Below are 16147 nucleotides of genomic sequence, written 5' to 3'. Positions count from 1 at the left end.
GTAGTAATCAGTTAACATTGCTTTCTACAAAACTGACCAAAGATAATAGAACATAATGGCAATTGCTAGAAATAATAATTCTTTGCAGTGAAAACAAATGCATTGAGAAGAAATGCATTCTTCTAGAAGAAACCAAGGACACTAACTTTTTTTCTTTTTCATCAGTCAATCATTTCTACATTCAAACCGTGAAATTTGAAATGAGAATTTACAACATCTCCAGTTTTCCATACATGGTTATTGCTAGTACACATACACACAAATAATAATAAAATGGTTGTTTTACACATGGTAGGATGAGGACACTTGTGAGTTCGGATTAGCCAGCTGGAAATAATTTTAAAAACAAAAGATTTTATCTAGTGTCAAAAACAAGTGTTTTATTTAGTACAGCATTGGAGTAAGCTGGAAGTTTTAAAACACACCAAGAAAATGAAAAGAGCAGCAGGCGAAGACAAATATCTAATATTCTTGGTAGCTATTTGATTATCTTTCCCCAGTTGTATTGTGGGCGTGACAAAAAGCTGATGTAGTGGAATAACAGTATAATTCCTGAGGGATCTTTCTGAGAAAAGTAGAAATTGGCAGCTGTTTGTAAATGGACGTGCATTCCTTCCTTTTCTTTACATTTTGTTTCAAATAACTGAAAATTAAGAGAAAGAGTTCTTTGTTGTTGTTGTTGTTGCTGTTTGAGAGAGAGAGAGAGAGAGAGGGTCTTGCTCTGTTGCTAAGGCTGGAGTGCAGCGGTGCAATAATGACTCACTGCAGCCTCGACTTGCTGGGCTGAAGAGCTCCTCCCATCTCAGACTCTTGAGTAGCTGGGACTACAGGTGAGCACACAGCATCTGGATAATTGTTTTTATGTTTTGTAGAGACAGGGGACTTGCTATGTTTCCCAGGCTGGTCTCCAACTCCTGGCCCAGCCTCCCAAAGAGCTGGGGTTTCAGACATGAGCCACCAAGTCTGGCCAAAAGATCTCTTATATTCTATACATTTTGCTTTCTGAAGAGGAAGCATGCTAATGAAGTTAAAAATTTTTGAGAGTTAAAATTATGGTAGAACTCTTGGTATCTCCTAGCACAGTTCTGAGTTTGTAGTAACAATTCAATAAATATTTATTAAATCTGTGGGTGAAATGAGTCCAAATTTCTAAACTTTGCATGAAGGTCAGGTTTCGATAAAGTTTAAGAGAAAAGTGTTCTAGGATTTCATAGGAGGGTACTGATTTGGGCACTTCTTTAAATAATTACCTGGTGTATAAATGCAGATGACGATGCTGAAAGTAAGCTTATGGCATTGGATGGAAATGATGTGATACAAGTTTTCTCAGGGTTCTTTGCTATTGCCATGAGGTTCCTGCTTCAGTGGTTCTTTCAATAACTAAGAAACTTTGCTAAGTAGTGCCCCAAAATGGTTGGCTGAGAGCTCGGTTGTCCTAGCAGTGAACAGGAGAGAGGATGGTACTATGCTTTCCTTTCTCTATCCCTCAGTTCGAATAAAAATCTGGCTGTGTTCAGTTATCTACCCTCCTCTGTTTGGCCCTGTGCTTTAAAGAAGGGCTGTCCCAGGCACAGGTAATACATCTTGATTGGTTTAAAACCTGGCCAGGCATGGTGGCTCACGCCTGTAATCCCAGCACTTTGGGAGGCTGAGGTGGGTGGATCACCTTAGGACAGGAGTTTGAGACCAGCCTGGGTAACATGGTGAAACCCCGTCTCTACAGAGACAAAATTAGCAGGACGTGGTGGTGCATACCTGTAGTCCCAGCTTCTCGAGAGGCTAAGGCATGAGAATCACTTGAACTCAGGAGGCAGAGGTTAAGTGAGCCAAGATGGAGCCACTACACTCAAGCCTGGGTGACAGAGTGAGTCTCTGTCTCAAACAAAACAAAACAAAACAAACCAGTTATGGTAGAACCATAGTTCTTGTGAATAACTGGTAGATATATGAGTATGTGACCAGGTTCTAGCCAATCAATCAAAGGGATAATCTGCTGCAGAACTCCTGGGAGGGGTTTGCTTGATCCTAAGAGAGACTCATAGGAGGAAATACCTTCTTCCTTTGGAAGTAATGGTAACTGAAAATGATGCCTGAATTTGCACAGCCATCTTGTGACCATGAGAGGAGGTAGCTGAGGATAGTATGATGACTCATGGTGTGTGTCAGGAGAGTAAGGAGGAAATAGAACTGATTCCTTGATATCACTACTGGGCAGATGAATCACTATTCCTGGACTTATTGTTATGTGAAACATATTTGTTTTTGTGGCTCTTTGAGTGCATTTGCTAGTTTGCATAGGGAGGCCAGATTCAACTAATACAAATGTAGGGTTTGCAATTGAATTTGAATTTCAGGTAGACATTGAATAATTTTTTAGTATATGTATGTCTAATGAAATATTTGTCCCATGCAACATTTGGGACATGCCTATACCAAAAAATAAAAAATTGTTGTTTATCTGAAATTTAAATCTAATGAGGTGTCTTGTATTTTATCTGGCAACCCTAAGCTTACAGTAGAGAGCAGTCTACTTAATTCAGTAATGAAAGGATTTTCTCAGGTCTTAGTAGGTCTGTATACTCTTTTAGAAGTGAGGTGAAAGTAGATTTACCAGTCATAGTTTAAGTACACATATTTGAAATTCAGCTTCATATTCTCGAAAACTAACTTTAAAAAGCTCGAAAATTTTCCTCTTAAGTCTTGTCCAACCAGATTTGAAATTTTATTGTAATGCAGATTAACAGTGGAAAGAATCAGACAGATCTTAGAATCTCAGCTTCTTTATTTACTACCTGTGTGGGTCTGGTAAAAGTCAGCTATCTGAATTGATTTCAAGTATCTCAACATATGGTTATAAGGAATGAATAAGATAAATTGTGAGAAGCACCTATTATGTCAGACACATATAAGTTGTTCAAAACATATTAGGTGTCTATCCCATATTAATTATAAAGAACTGGCTTAGGAGTACTTGTGAGGGTCTTGTACTAAGAAGGAATAGCAACTCATACATCCAAACTCCTGTTTTCTTTTTTCTCTCCACAACTTGAGCAGAATGAATAGAATAAGATATGAACAAACAAGGTGCCTTACGGAGTGAGGAACTTGTATTCTCTTAATGTATAGCTGAGTTTTACTCCTGACACTGGGACTGACATGTATGTGATTCCTTGTAAATGCTTATTTTATTATTTTTTGATGTCATTATTATTATATAATAAGAAAGGATGGTTTTGCCTTTTCTTGGAGGGTAAGAACTTGTCTTAGTATCTTCAGCATGAGGCACAGTAGGTACCACCACTGAAATGATACTTACTGGAGCACACCTGGCCACAGAATTGGGTTCCTGACTAATGGGTAGTAAATAGACCACACAATTTTCCTAATATGTTATTATATATTCAAATTTTTATGTGCATATTATATTTCTATCCTTTTGTTCATACACAAAAAAAAAACAGATCTCACAGAGAAAAATATAGAACCCTCAGAATGACAGCTGTGATGTCAAGTCTTACTGTGCTTCTATAATTCTGGGGAAGAGAAGAATTGGAGAGGGAGGGAAGAACAGCTGCCTTCAAGTAGTTGAAGGGCTGTCATATGGGAGGAAGGCTTGCTCGTGCTATGGACTCCAAGGGTGGAACTAAGGTTGAAAGGTAGAAGTTAAAAGGTGGTATGGTCAAGTTTAAGCAATAAAAACTGCCCATTACTGCAATGTCTCAAATGTGGTGAGGTCTCCTCTACTGAAATGTTGATTCACTGTCTCCGATGACCATTTATCAGGAATATTAGAGCAGTAACTACAGCTCTGTTTTCTTCTTAACTTGTAAAATGGGGATAATAATCCCAATTTATCGACTCACAGGAGAGGGATTTGATCCAACGAAATCTAAAGAGACCCTTTTGCTAGTTTTTAGCCAGCTGTAAAGCCCTAGTTGCAGTGGCTGCAAACTAGAATTACCTTGGGAGCTTGGAAAAACCTGTGTGTTTAGGCCTCACCTGCAGAGACTCCGATTTAAGTGGTATCGGGCATGCCAGAGAATTAGGGTTGTTTCAAAGCTCTCCAAGTGATTCTCGTGTACAATTTCGAGAACCACTAAACTAGTGTACTAAGTTAGAGCCATTATTCTGGTTTTTACTTTGGAATCTAGGTTGGACTAAAGATGTGACGTTGAGCAACTACTTTAATTTCTCTTGGATCTATATTTCTTGTTTACCAGGAAGAAGGGGACATGCATACTTCTAAAGTAACTTCCTCTAGTATTTTATTACTTTAAGGCAGTTGACCCTTAAAGGTTTATGAATTAAGGAAAGGGCACTTAACTACCTCCTAGGAGTAGAAAAGGATCTCTGCTTTGACACATGGGAATTGTTGGCACTTTTTCTCAGTTTTAATAGCAGTCATGGACTCCTTTCAATGCGGGGATGTTTATATCTCTCCAGGGAATGTGTGGCACCAACAGCATTTGGATGGCTGGTTGTTTCAGCAGTCCTTTGCTTAAAACAGGCATGCACCCTAATTTGAGAAGAAACTGGCAGAGGATAAAAGTGGGTTTCTTTGCTCTTCCCCAGTATTCTAGAAGCTGCTTCATTATCAGAGTTGGAGTCATCTGATGGATAACTGGACATTTTTCTTGGTGTTTTTTTGTGCATGGCTATAATTCTTTATATTCTTTTGGGTTGCTGTCTTACATACTGCTTAGTGACTTGCTTACCAATAATTTTCCTAGCCTAACCCAGGACAACCATGTTGTCTTTTGGTCTTGACTTTGCTTCTTTCCATATGAGACTGCATGTCTTATTGTCACTCCAGTCATGCAGCAACTGTCTCTAGACAGGCAGTCATGGACATAGGATTCCAATTTTTTTTTTTTTTTTTCTGCAAGGAAATCCAAGGACTCCAGTTATTAGGTCAAAGATGTTGCTCGTATTCCAGGTAATTCATATTTGTTGGTGAAGTTTTATTTGTCACGCAGTGCCCACAAAAGTAATCCTAGAAATGAGCAGTATTGTGAGGCATAGCATAACACATCCACATTTTATGTGGAGGATATGATCCAGTGGCATTTTTTTTAGTGTGAAACTGCTATCTTCTAAAAGGGAAGATTCTTTTGGAAGGATGGTCTCCTGCTGTGTAATACTTCGTGAATTTCTAGTTTAAAAAATATTAGATTTTCCAAAGATCCACTACTATGTACACATTTCAAAATAAATCACCCAGTTAACTCAAAACAATCTTATTGTGAGAAATTTTGGAAAGCTTGAGTTACTTCTAAGAGTTAAAAATGTTCTTTCCTCCCCTTCTGCATGTCAGACTGGACATGATTACTCTGATGTTTCCGTAAATGCTATTAGTGCAGTATGAAAGTGGAAAAGAACTTAAAAAAAAAAATCAGGGAGAGCAACGAAGCAGTAAGAAGGATCATAGAGCACCATGTTAATAACAAATCACAGGAGGTGGCTCCATAAAGGTTGTGAAAACTTTCTCATGGCAGGAATTGGGTTGGGCCACCCCTTCACCCCCCCTTCTCAAACACAAATATTGTCATATAATAAAAGCCTGTTTCTCTATGCTTATAACCCAGCCTCCATTCCTTCGACACCACCATTTTAAAGGGATTTACTGCATGGACTTCTCCCAAGTTCCTAGGCATTATCTTCCTGACCCTATCCTGCAGAGGTGAAGCGTCCCTTTGGGGACTCTTGCTGGGTGAGAGGGACAAGAAACACCCACTAGGACCCAACCCCGGCAGCCAGCGGCTCGAGCATGCGCTGAGAGTTTGTGCAGCTGGCCCTGGCTGCCGCCGCTGCCTCGTCCGGACTCGGAGAGGGCTTGGGAGGGACAGCGGCGCTGGGAGGTGGCTTAGCAGAGACTTTCCAGCAACTGCTGCCCAGGACTTTTTTTTTTTTTTTCTTTTTCCCAGGAGGCGGCGACGGCGGCGGCGGGGGCAGAGGAAGAGAAAGAAGCGTCTCCAGCTGAAGCCAATGCAGCCCTTCGGCTCTCCGCGAAGAAGGTCCCTGCCCCAATGAGCCCCCGCCGTGCGTCCCCGACTATCCCCAGGCGGGCGTGGGGCACGGGGCCCAGCGCCGACGGTAAGTGGCCGCGCGTCTGTCGCCTTTCCTTCCCGCTGTCCCGCCAGCCCGCCGGCGGCTGCCCTTCGCGCTGTGTGCTAAACTACTTAAGGGCTGGCTCTGGGGCTCCCTGCCGCCGGCGCTTCCCCTCGCGCCCTGCCGGGGGCGCGCGGACGCGATGGCTGCGTCTGTGGCCGCGCTCGCTTTGTGCTCCGCGGGCGGCTTTGAGCGAGGGGTCGCGGCAGCGGCCGGGGCGGGGGAAGCGGGGTTTGAATGACTAACCCGGCGTCTGCACAGCTGCATCGGCCCTAATTCCCCGGCGCCCCTTCCCCGCCCCCCGCCCACTGTCCCAGGCTAATCCATCATTCTGGGGCCGAAAACATCATTGCTCATGTTCTCCCAGAGAAACCCTAGTAGCCGGGCGGAATCTCAACTCCGCGCTGCCCTCCCGCCCCGCCGCCCCGCCGCCCCGCCGCCCCGCCGCCCCGCCGCCCCGCCGCCCCAGTCCCTTGCATTCACACCCGAGCTGCAGGGCAGGGTAGAGGGGTGTGGAGTTGGATTGCCCAGGAACTGTCTTAACTAGAAGGGCGCTCATGCTCACGGGTTTGCCGGTGGCGCCTCTGACGTGTCCGGGGTAGGGGGCAGTGTGGTTTCTCACCTTCAGGACAGTTCCGAGCAGAGCTGTCCCCGAGGAGGGGCGTGGAGTGAGGGAGGTTTTCAAGAGCGACTCATCAGAATGCACAGGGCTCCGCCGCGTGTCCCCTGAGAACGCGAGTTTACTGTGCGACTTCATTCATCCGGATAGTTGCTCTTTTCTTTTCCCAGCAGGTGTTATCTGAACCCGGTTTGGAAATTTTGGGAGTTTAGTTACCATTATGACTTTAACAAATGATTTTTGATGAGGCGATGTCTCGAATGCACTGGGCTTCGGGACCCTCTGGACCCTGCTGAGGGCTGGTGGAGGAGGGACGGGCAGGCGGTGGGAAGCGCGATGGTGAGATGTCCCCTGTTCTCTCTCCCCCACCCCTGCAGATCGCTGCCGTTTTGCCCTTGGGAGTAGGATGTGGTGAAAGGATGGGGCTTCTCCCTTACGGGGCTCACAATGGCCAGAGAAGATTCCGTGAAGTGTCTGCGCTGCCTGCTCTACGCCCTCAATCTGCTCTTTTGGGTAAGTTTCACTGCACCAACAGGTGGGGACGGCTGGCTCTGGTTTTCTGCAGCCACCGGATAATGCGCCAAAGGGCATGGCTAAGCATTAATTAATTACATGGGATAACACCCTCTATTTTTCAGAGAAGTAAAATTTGACCTTCTTAAAATGCCTTTGATCTAGCTCAAGTTCCATTTGTAATTAGAACAAAGAAATCCACCCCTGGATACTACTGGCAGTAAAATTAGACTTGAAGTTAATCTAGGGATATAAATAAATGCACGTGCTTCTACTCATAGATAAGAAAATTATGACATACTACTTAGGGAACCGCTTGTTTGCGGGAATTTTAGATAATTGTGCAAGCCATAAATTGTTTCTTTACATCTCTGTCGCCTGTAAAATCTAGTTGGGCCAAGTCTTAATATATTTTTTGTGGGCGGGGGCGGGGAGGGGTGGAATTCACACCCAGATAACCTATCATAGAAAGGCTGAGTAGATTTGTCTAGGAGATTCCATATGGTCTGAAGGGTGATTTTTATGTAACTAATTCTAAGTTGGCAAAGTTTAAGGAATTGTGTGTATGCTTTTGGAAAATCCTGTAACCATTTAAGGAAATAAAATACATAAAATGTAACAAGCTCTTGGAAATCTTTATGCCCTATTAGTTAATGACTTTTTATGCTTTAAATTTTAATAAAGTATGATTAATAATCGTATTATTACTTATAAAACTTAGGAAGATATAACAATTTAAACAGTGAGTGTTGCTTCAGGAGGCTGCCATTCTTAAGCAAATTGTTCTTTCCATTTTTTTGTGTTCTATTAATAATTTTATTCAAAATTTTCTGTTACAAATTTTATTGTGCAATTTATTTATGTAGCTGACTAGCTGGCATGCTGACTGGCTGGCATTGCCCAGCCTTATTTTCACAGGGCTATTACATGTGGTCTCTAGAAGATGACATTTTGGTTGAACTGCACCTTATAGATGGCCCCATTTTAAAGGAGAAATTAAGTCTTACTTCAGTGAGTAATCTGAAAATATCTAAAATGGCAGCATTCCTTTTTTCAACATTAAAGCATTAATTTCTCAAAATTAAAGCATTGGGTGGTTAAATTCACCATTTGGAAATGTAAAATCACAAGTTGATCTTATTGTAGTTTATACTTCTTAAAAGTTCGATTTTTAAGTGAATCATTAAACTACCTGGATCATTAAAAGATATTAAGATTTTAAACTCCATTTCTTTAAAATATATGATAATTATCCCTCCTATTTACTAGTTTTTCACTTTTCTACATTGTGCTTTTTAATTATAGAATCATCACATTCCACTTCTAAAAGGAGCTTTAAAGATGGCCTGGTTGAACTTCCTTCCTTTGTGAGTGAGGAAATTAAGTGCAGATTAAGTGACTTGCCAAAGATCAAATAGTCCAATGGTGGCAGTGCCAGGAACAGAACTCAGCTTTCTTGCCCCTAGACAGTGTCTTTAACTTGACCCTTACTGAGTTTTGAACCTTAGAATTACTGAGATTGTTGTTGTTGTTGTTTGATAAAGAATACAGCTTTGAAAAATTTGTTAATACTTTATATTGTATGGGAAAAAAAGAATCAAATTATTCAACAAAAGTATCACTCCTCTTGGAAATGAAATTTGCATAAAAACACCTATTCCTGAAACTCTTCCAAGGCTCTTTGTGTCCCCAGAGAATGTAAATGTTATTTCTTTGTTGTTACCCTGTACTTAAACCTTCTAACTTTCTATCTTTGTGTTTGGTGTGTGTGTGTGAGTGTATTCTGATTTACTGACTTGCTTAGGTTGCTTCCCTCTTTCTCCAGCCCTCCTCTTCTCCCAATATCACCTACGCTTCAACAAAATAATCCAGGTTAAGCATCTTGTGTACATTTTTCTGTATTTTGTTTCATACAAAGATAGATTTACTCATACCTGTCCACGACAGATACACAATACTATACATGTAAATTCTTGATTTTTTTGTTGTTAAATTAGTTTCTCATTTGGGTTACAGTCATAGGAGTGGAATTGCTATGTAAAAAATTATGTGATAACAAAAACAAAAGTAGCCAACCTATAGTCTAACTAACATACAAAATAGCTAACGCCTCTTACTATGTTTGCCAGGCACATTTAGTGTCTGTTTCCTAGCCTGTAAAATAGGAATCATAGTTCCCTATTTTTTAGAGTTGTTGTGAGGAGGATTAGAGTTAACATATATAGAGTGCTGAGAACAGTGGCACATAATGAGTGCTATCTATGCAATAGCAGTATTGCAGTTATTACCATAACTACTACAATAATCATGATGTTCTATCAGATTACCAGGAGGTGCATTGCTACTATCATTATGGTACTAATCATAGTAATTGTTATTGTTATGATTAATACTGCTACTATTGCTACCACTACTGCAATTCCTTTGACCCAGCAATCTTGTTCTGGGAATCTGTTCCCTAGAAATAAAAGCAGTAATTACCCCATTATATGTACAAAAATATTTGTTGCCATCTTGTTGGTAATATGGCACTTCTAAATTTTTGCCAATCTGAAGCATTTAAAGTATTATCTCCTTGTTACTTTATTTTGTACCTACCCCACTACCAGTGTGCAGGAGCATCATTTTATATATATTTTTCATATATATCATTTCATTTCATATTCATTAACTATTTCATATTTATCATTTAGGTTTGCCCTATATTTTAAGTGTTAATTTCATTTATGTTATCTGTTTCTATACAATAAACAAACTTTTCTATATTCTTTGTAATATAATTTTCTTTTCTTTTTTTTTTTTTTTTTTGAGACAGAGTCTCACTCTGTCGCCAGGCTGCAGTCCAGTGGCACAATCTCAGCTCACTGCAACCTCCACCTCCCGGGTTCAGGCGATTCTTCTGCCTCAGCCTCCTGAGTAGCTGGGACTACAGGTGCGCACCACCATGCCCGGCTAATTTTTGTATTTTTTAGTAGAGATGGGGTTTCACCATATTGGCCAGGCTAGTCTTGAACTCCTGACCTCGTGATCCACCCACTTCAGCCTCCCAAAGTCCTGGGATTACAGGTGTGAGCCACCATGCCCAGCCTGTAATATAATTTTCTACAGGATTTTATATGTATAAGTATGAATATAGTATGTATAAAAATAAATATAAATATATGTATAAATATAAATATGTGTGTGTGTGTATATATATATATATATCTGCATTTCTTGACTTGGTTAAGGTTTGTTTTTAAAAATGTTCTTTAAGATTATTTTATCCAATTAAAAATATCTGTTGGGGCTGGGTGCAGTGGCTCACACCTGTAATCCAAGCACTTTGGGAGGCCAAGGCAGGCGGTTAACGAGGTCAAGAGATTGAGACCATCCTGGCCAACATGGTGAAACACTGTCTCTACTAAAATACAACAATTGGCTGGGTGTTGTGGCGTGCACCTGTAATTCCAGCTACTTAGGAGGCTGAGGTAGGATAATCACTTGAACCTGGGAGGCAGAGATTGCAGTTAGCTGAGATTGCCCCACTGCACTACAGGCTGGCAACAGAATGAGACTCTGTCTCAAATTAAAAAAAAAAAAAATTCTGCTGGGATTTTTGTTAGAATAGTATGAAATGTATAATAGGCTAATTTTAGGGAAACTGATTTTACTTTTTCAGTGTTAAGGCAATGTTTGCAGATCCTATCATTAGCAAGTCAGAAGCCGTTTTCAGCCTGTGCTGGAGACATTCCTGGCCATTGTTAACATTACTCTCATCTAGTTCTCATAATAGACCCATAAAATAGTTTTCTTTCTTAGTCTCTCTCTCTCTTTTTTTTTAGGTAAAGAAACTGGTACTCAGAGTAGTTCAATAACTTGCTAGTAAGTAGCAGAACAGGAATTGAAAGTCCAGTTTTGTTTTTTATCCAAGTGTAGTAGAAGTTAAATTGCTGGAAACAGTGGTGGATTTATTTGCATGAGAGAAGTCTAGTAAACATTAAACATCCTCAGAAGGAAGGGATTAGCTGTCCACCTGCTCATTCCAAGTTCTCGAGAACAGTGCTTCTAAAACCTGAGTGCATGCACACCTGGAGATCTTGTTAAAATGCAGATTTGGATTTAGTATGTCATGAGTTCTACCTGAGAGTGCATTTCTAACAAGCTCCTCTGTGATGCCAATGCTGCTGGTCTGAGCGTCGCACCCTGAGGAGCAAGGCTTTAATACTAGCTTTTAGTTCTCGTTGGAATTACAAGTAGAACAAACCAGTGTGGCATATGAACCCCACTTCTTAAACCAGACTTCACATTCTGACTATGGAGAGGGCGGTTGTTCCTCCCTCTGGGTCTGCAAGATTGATAACCTTGTCCCCATTACCCATGAAGTGAAAAGCTATAAGCTTTTACTCTCCACTGGCATTTTAAGTAGTCTTAGTTGTTTTAAATCTATTTTTACTATATTGGTTCCTTCTTACCTTTTCTACCCCACTAGAATTTTAGGGAAAAAAATAAATCTTAATCACAAAAACATTGGGAACCCATTCAATTTTGTTTTCCTGGTCTGAGAGTCAAAAATCAAACTGAGAGTTTTTTTTTTAAGTTAAAAAGTATATCTTGAGTATTTTTTTAAAAATGTAAGGCATAGATGTGTTTTTAAGTGTAAGCTATAAATGTGTCTTAGAAGAAACAACCCATAGCACATTCAAGATCACACACGCTCTGCATTCTCTTTATTGTATGGATCCAGTCACCTTGATTTGCCATCTGTTGAGTGTCTTTTCCACATCATGAAGAAGCCAGATTCTAGTACTGTTGTACTGGGGTCGGCACAAAAGTATTGGGCCTTCTAGGTTTGTCACGAGTATTGTGGGTTTGTGATGGGAAGGAGCACATAGGAGATGATGTGGGTAGGTGAACTGTCCGAGGGTTCTTTTGAGACCATGATTCCCCTTCTCTCCATCTTGGAGTAAGGATGTGGGTTACCTTTCCTTCAAATTTGTATGCTTTTATTACTAGTAAAATTTAAATGGCATATTATTTAAAGAAATGAGAGCTTTCTACCATTTTAAAGACAGTTTCTGTAGCTTTTTGGTCATTTGTCATCCTTAGATGGTAATTTTCTGTTATTACAAATACAAACAAATATGGTTCTCCTTGAAAATTTCTGACATTGGTGAACATTTAAAATTCATCAAATATGTGTTTGTTTCTACTTTTCTCAATGTATAATATAAACTCCCATATCTCACCATTATGTAAGAGCCATTGTTTTTTACTTACCATTACTAAAGATAATAGCAATAGAGAAGAACTATCCTGATTAAATATGAAAAGTAACTTATAAAAGAAAGTCTAAAAAAAGTAGACAGGAAATTTAGTTTATGCTTTTGAGATATATGTGTGGCAGATGAAATGATAGGAGGCTCAATGCTGTCCTTCTTTTTCTCTGGCCATCCGTAGTGAACCTTAGGTGTTTGATCCACACAGAATCTGAAGAGTTAGATTCTTGGCAAGTAGAAGTTTGAATTCACAGGAAGGACATTTATGAATCATATTAAAATACTACATTTTAAATTGGTGTCCCCAACTTTATGCTATGAATGGTATTCAAGTATTTTTGAACTCTTCCTAAGGAATAGTGGAAAGCCCTCTAACAAGTATTTGTGGTCTTTTAAAATAAATTTTAACCATAAAAAATTCCTTTAGTCAGCTGGACGCGGTGGCTCATGCCTGTAATCCCAGCACTTTGGGAGGCCCAGGCAGGTGGATCACCTGAGGTCAGGAGTTCGAGACCAGCCTGACCAAAATGGCGAAACCCTGTCTCTACTAAAAATACAAAAATAAGCTGGGTGTGGTGACATGCAGCTGTAATCCTAGCTACTAGGGGGACTGAGGCAGAAGAATTGCTTGAACCTGGGAGGGGGAGATTGCAGTGAGCCAAGATCACGTCACTGCACTCCAGTCTGGGCGACAAAGTGAGACTCTGTTTCAAAAAAAAAAAAAAAAATCTTTTAGTCTCAGAGCAAAACTGATCTACTTTTTTATATATACACTGTGGCTCAGCTGAGCAAAGACTTGAGCCGCTGCATGCTTCTTAAGGAATGTTTTTTGAGAAGTACATGGAAGATTCTTCACAGCACATTCTGCTGCATACTGAGCAATAGGCTCCTCCCTCATTGACTCCACTCAGGGAATAGTCCTGAGCTGGGATGTTGGGAAGTGGAGTTTACTGCAGTTAGACTGCATAGAAACTATCATGTAGAAGGAGGCATTTTACTCTTCTTTTACCTATAGTGACTATAGGGTGATCATATACTTTATCATGGCAACCAGGACAATGTGGAGACTGAAGAAAAGGGGATGTTTCTGCTAAGAATTATGACCAAACAACAGAGGCTTATAGTGTGTCTCTTCTGGTCAGATCAGGATGCATCGTCACCCTGTCTATAGGAAAACATGGTGGTCTAGAAAAACTGTCAGTCAGAACAGCTCCAGGGTGATATTGATTTATTCAGCTCTAATTAATTGCTGTTCATTCTGAAATGATACCCACTAGTAATCTCCAGACTGTATTTCAGCCATCATTTACATTGCCTATTCTTTCACAGCTTTAACAAATAGTGATACCTGTTTGCTGTCTTTCCTTCTGCCCATCCACTGGTAGAGGGAAGCTGAGAAGGCACAGACTCACAAAAAGGCAGAAGGGAGTAGGCCTGGCAACATGAAACACACATGTGACTCACCTTGTGTGACCAGCCTCCAAATAATCAAGGCTTGATCTTACTTTTACATTTTAACAAATAGCAATTTAAAGGCTAAGTATGGTGGCGCATGCCTGTAACCTCAGCACTTGGAAGACCAAGGCAGGAGGATCAATTGAGCTCAGGAGTTCTAGGTGCAATGAGCTATGATCACGCCTAGGAGACAGAAAAAAACACCAAAAAAGTTTAAATCCTTTTTTAAAAGAAGGAAAGCTTCTGGTCCAATTTTTCTATTTTCAAGTTTAGCCAATAAAAATTATGGAAGTTTGAATTATTTGTCAAAGTCCTTTTCTATACAGACAGAGCTGTAACTAAGATTCAGGTCTCTCTTTTATGTTCCTCTTTTTGCTAACAGGTTTGACATAAAAAGTTTAGGTATGTGGTTTTAGACAGCTGTCATCCTTGAACAGAAATTATTTGTGTCACTGTCATCTTATGTGGGACTATATGTTACAGATGGCAGACAGTTGAAAGATAGAAAGGACTGTTTCTTGACTGTGACCTTACTATTTTATGGAAATTATAGGTACACATTTCATAATACACTTACGAAATGCGCATACACATACAATTCTGATTCAGAAAACAACTTGATTCAAGACTTGTTTTTATATAATTAGATGCAAGCAAAAGCAGACCATGTCCTCAACACTGCAAATTTTATGTTTCTAAATATTTGTTGAAAGCTAGCATTTTCTAAGTATTTTGCAAGAGACATTGTGACAAATGTCCTGCCAAATAATATATTAAATGTATTTTTGTCAAGTAACACTTTGTTTAGTTTTAAAATATCTCCTTGAGCTTCAAGTAACATGTTGCAATACTGGAGAAAAGGAGCTATAAAGCCTAGCTACATATGATAACTATAATGTTCCTAATAATTTAGCCAATGTGAGTGGCATTTGAAGGATTATTCTCATAGTTAATTTGGAAAATTAGCAGAAAATAACATGATTAGCAAGGAGTCCTGAATTCCTCACATAACTTGTGCTTCTAGGTTTAATATCAGGTTTAGTTATTGAGTTGACCTAGTCTCGTTTTAGTTCAGTTTCTTGCTATAAGCATGCACTATATTTGTTTTTATTATCATTTTCTCAAACCCAGTGAGTAAAGCCTCACTTGTTGAGAATGAAACTGTTCTCAGACATTTAATGTTGCTGGAATCAATTCCTTGAGAAAAAGCCGTTTTATTCCCAGGGTTTCTTGTTTTCTATAGAATAAGGCTTGGTGTTACTATTTATTTTGACTAATGTTCTGTGCACAGCTGCAATGTTTGGGTATACTCCTGTGAAAAAAACATTGGGACAGAGTATAATGCAAAGTTTTAGTTTAAAGTACTTTTGAGAACACTTTAGCCAGCTTCTAATCTGATATATAAATCTTTGACTTTGTTTTTCAGAAACCATCTTTCTACTGGAAAACTTCCAGTGATGGAAAGCTCAGTTCTTATTAAAACATCTTTTAATTTGTTTAAAAATCTCTAACAGCTTATCTAGCAGGATGAAACCATCTCCCTTTAATTTAATTATTTTCTCATTCACTCACCTAACATAAATTAGGCACCACTACTGAGCCTGGTACTTTTCTGTGTGATGGGGAGATAAGCCATGTTCTGTGCCCTCTACTGGGATGAGATGGATGGACAGAAACAAGAGCAATAGGATAACTGCTTTATGAGGTCTGTACAAAGAGCATTAAGAGGGAAAAGATCTGTAGGTAAGGCAGGAGTTGAGAGAGAATCTTTACACTCTAGTTGATGTTCAAGCTGGCCTTGAAGGAGAAGTAGATGTTGCTCAGCACATGAGAACAGGAAAGCTGGGGCAGGATGGTATTCCAGGCAGAAGGCACTGCAGGAGTGAAGATGTATAGGCACTGGGAGGTGTGCATGGTGCATTTTGGAGATGTGCAAGCAGTTTTGTTGTTTTCCATATATAGAATGTGTCTAGGAAAGAGCTGGCAGGAAGCATGGTTTAAGAAAAAGTTTAAGGGGTAGCAGAAGAGGGCGTGGTGTGCCCTGCTCAAGAGTTTAAACTTTGTTCTCTCAGAGGGAGTTGAGGGAAGACTAAATAAATGGTAGTTGAAGAAGAACCATAAAGGGTAGCTATAAGCAGAAGAACTTGATCTATGTTCTATAAAAGTAACCGAAGGGTGAATTGGAGGTGAAATC

General features: G+C 40.0%; 1 protein-coding gene across 2 annotated transcripts in view; it reads left to right on the top strand.

The window, feature by feature from the left end:
* Nucleotides 1–5769: 5769 nt before the first annotated feature.
* TSPAN12 (tetraspanin 12) overlaps nt 5770–16147 on the top strand; it is a 72511-nt gene continuing 62133 nt past the window's right edge. Inside the window, exons 1-2 of one of the 2 annotated variants that reach the window (XM_030826490.1) lie at nt 5770–6093; nt 7105–7240. In XM_030826490.1, the coding sequence (XP_030682350.1) occupies nt 7175–7240 (66 nt within the window). In that variant the 5' untranslated portion in view covers nt 5770–6093; nt 7105–7174. The remainder of the gene's footprint in view (nt 6094–7104; nt 7241–16147) is intronic. The other variant, XM_030826491.1, reaches the window with a different exon arrangement.

This window comes from Nomascus leucogenys, chromosome 13 (genome assembly GCF_006542625.1).
Source record: "Nomascus leucogenys isolate Asia chromosome 13, Asia_NLE_v1, whole genome shotgun sequence".
NCBI classification, from domain to species: domain Eukaryota; kingdom Metazoa; phylum Chordata; class Mammalia; order Primates; family Hylobatidae; genus Nomascus; species Nomascus leucogenys.
The sequence above is the reverse complement of the archived record's forward strand: the minus strand, read 5'-3'. Positions and strand labels throughout refer to the sequence as shown.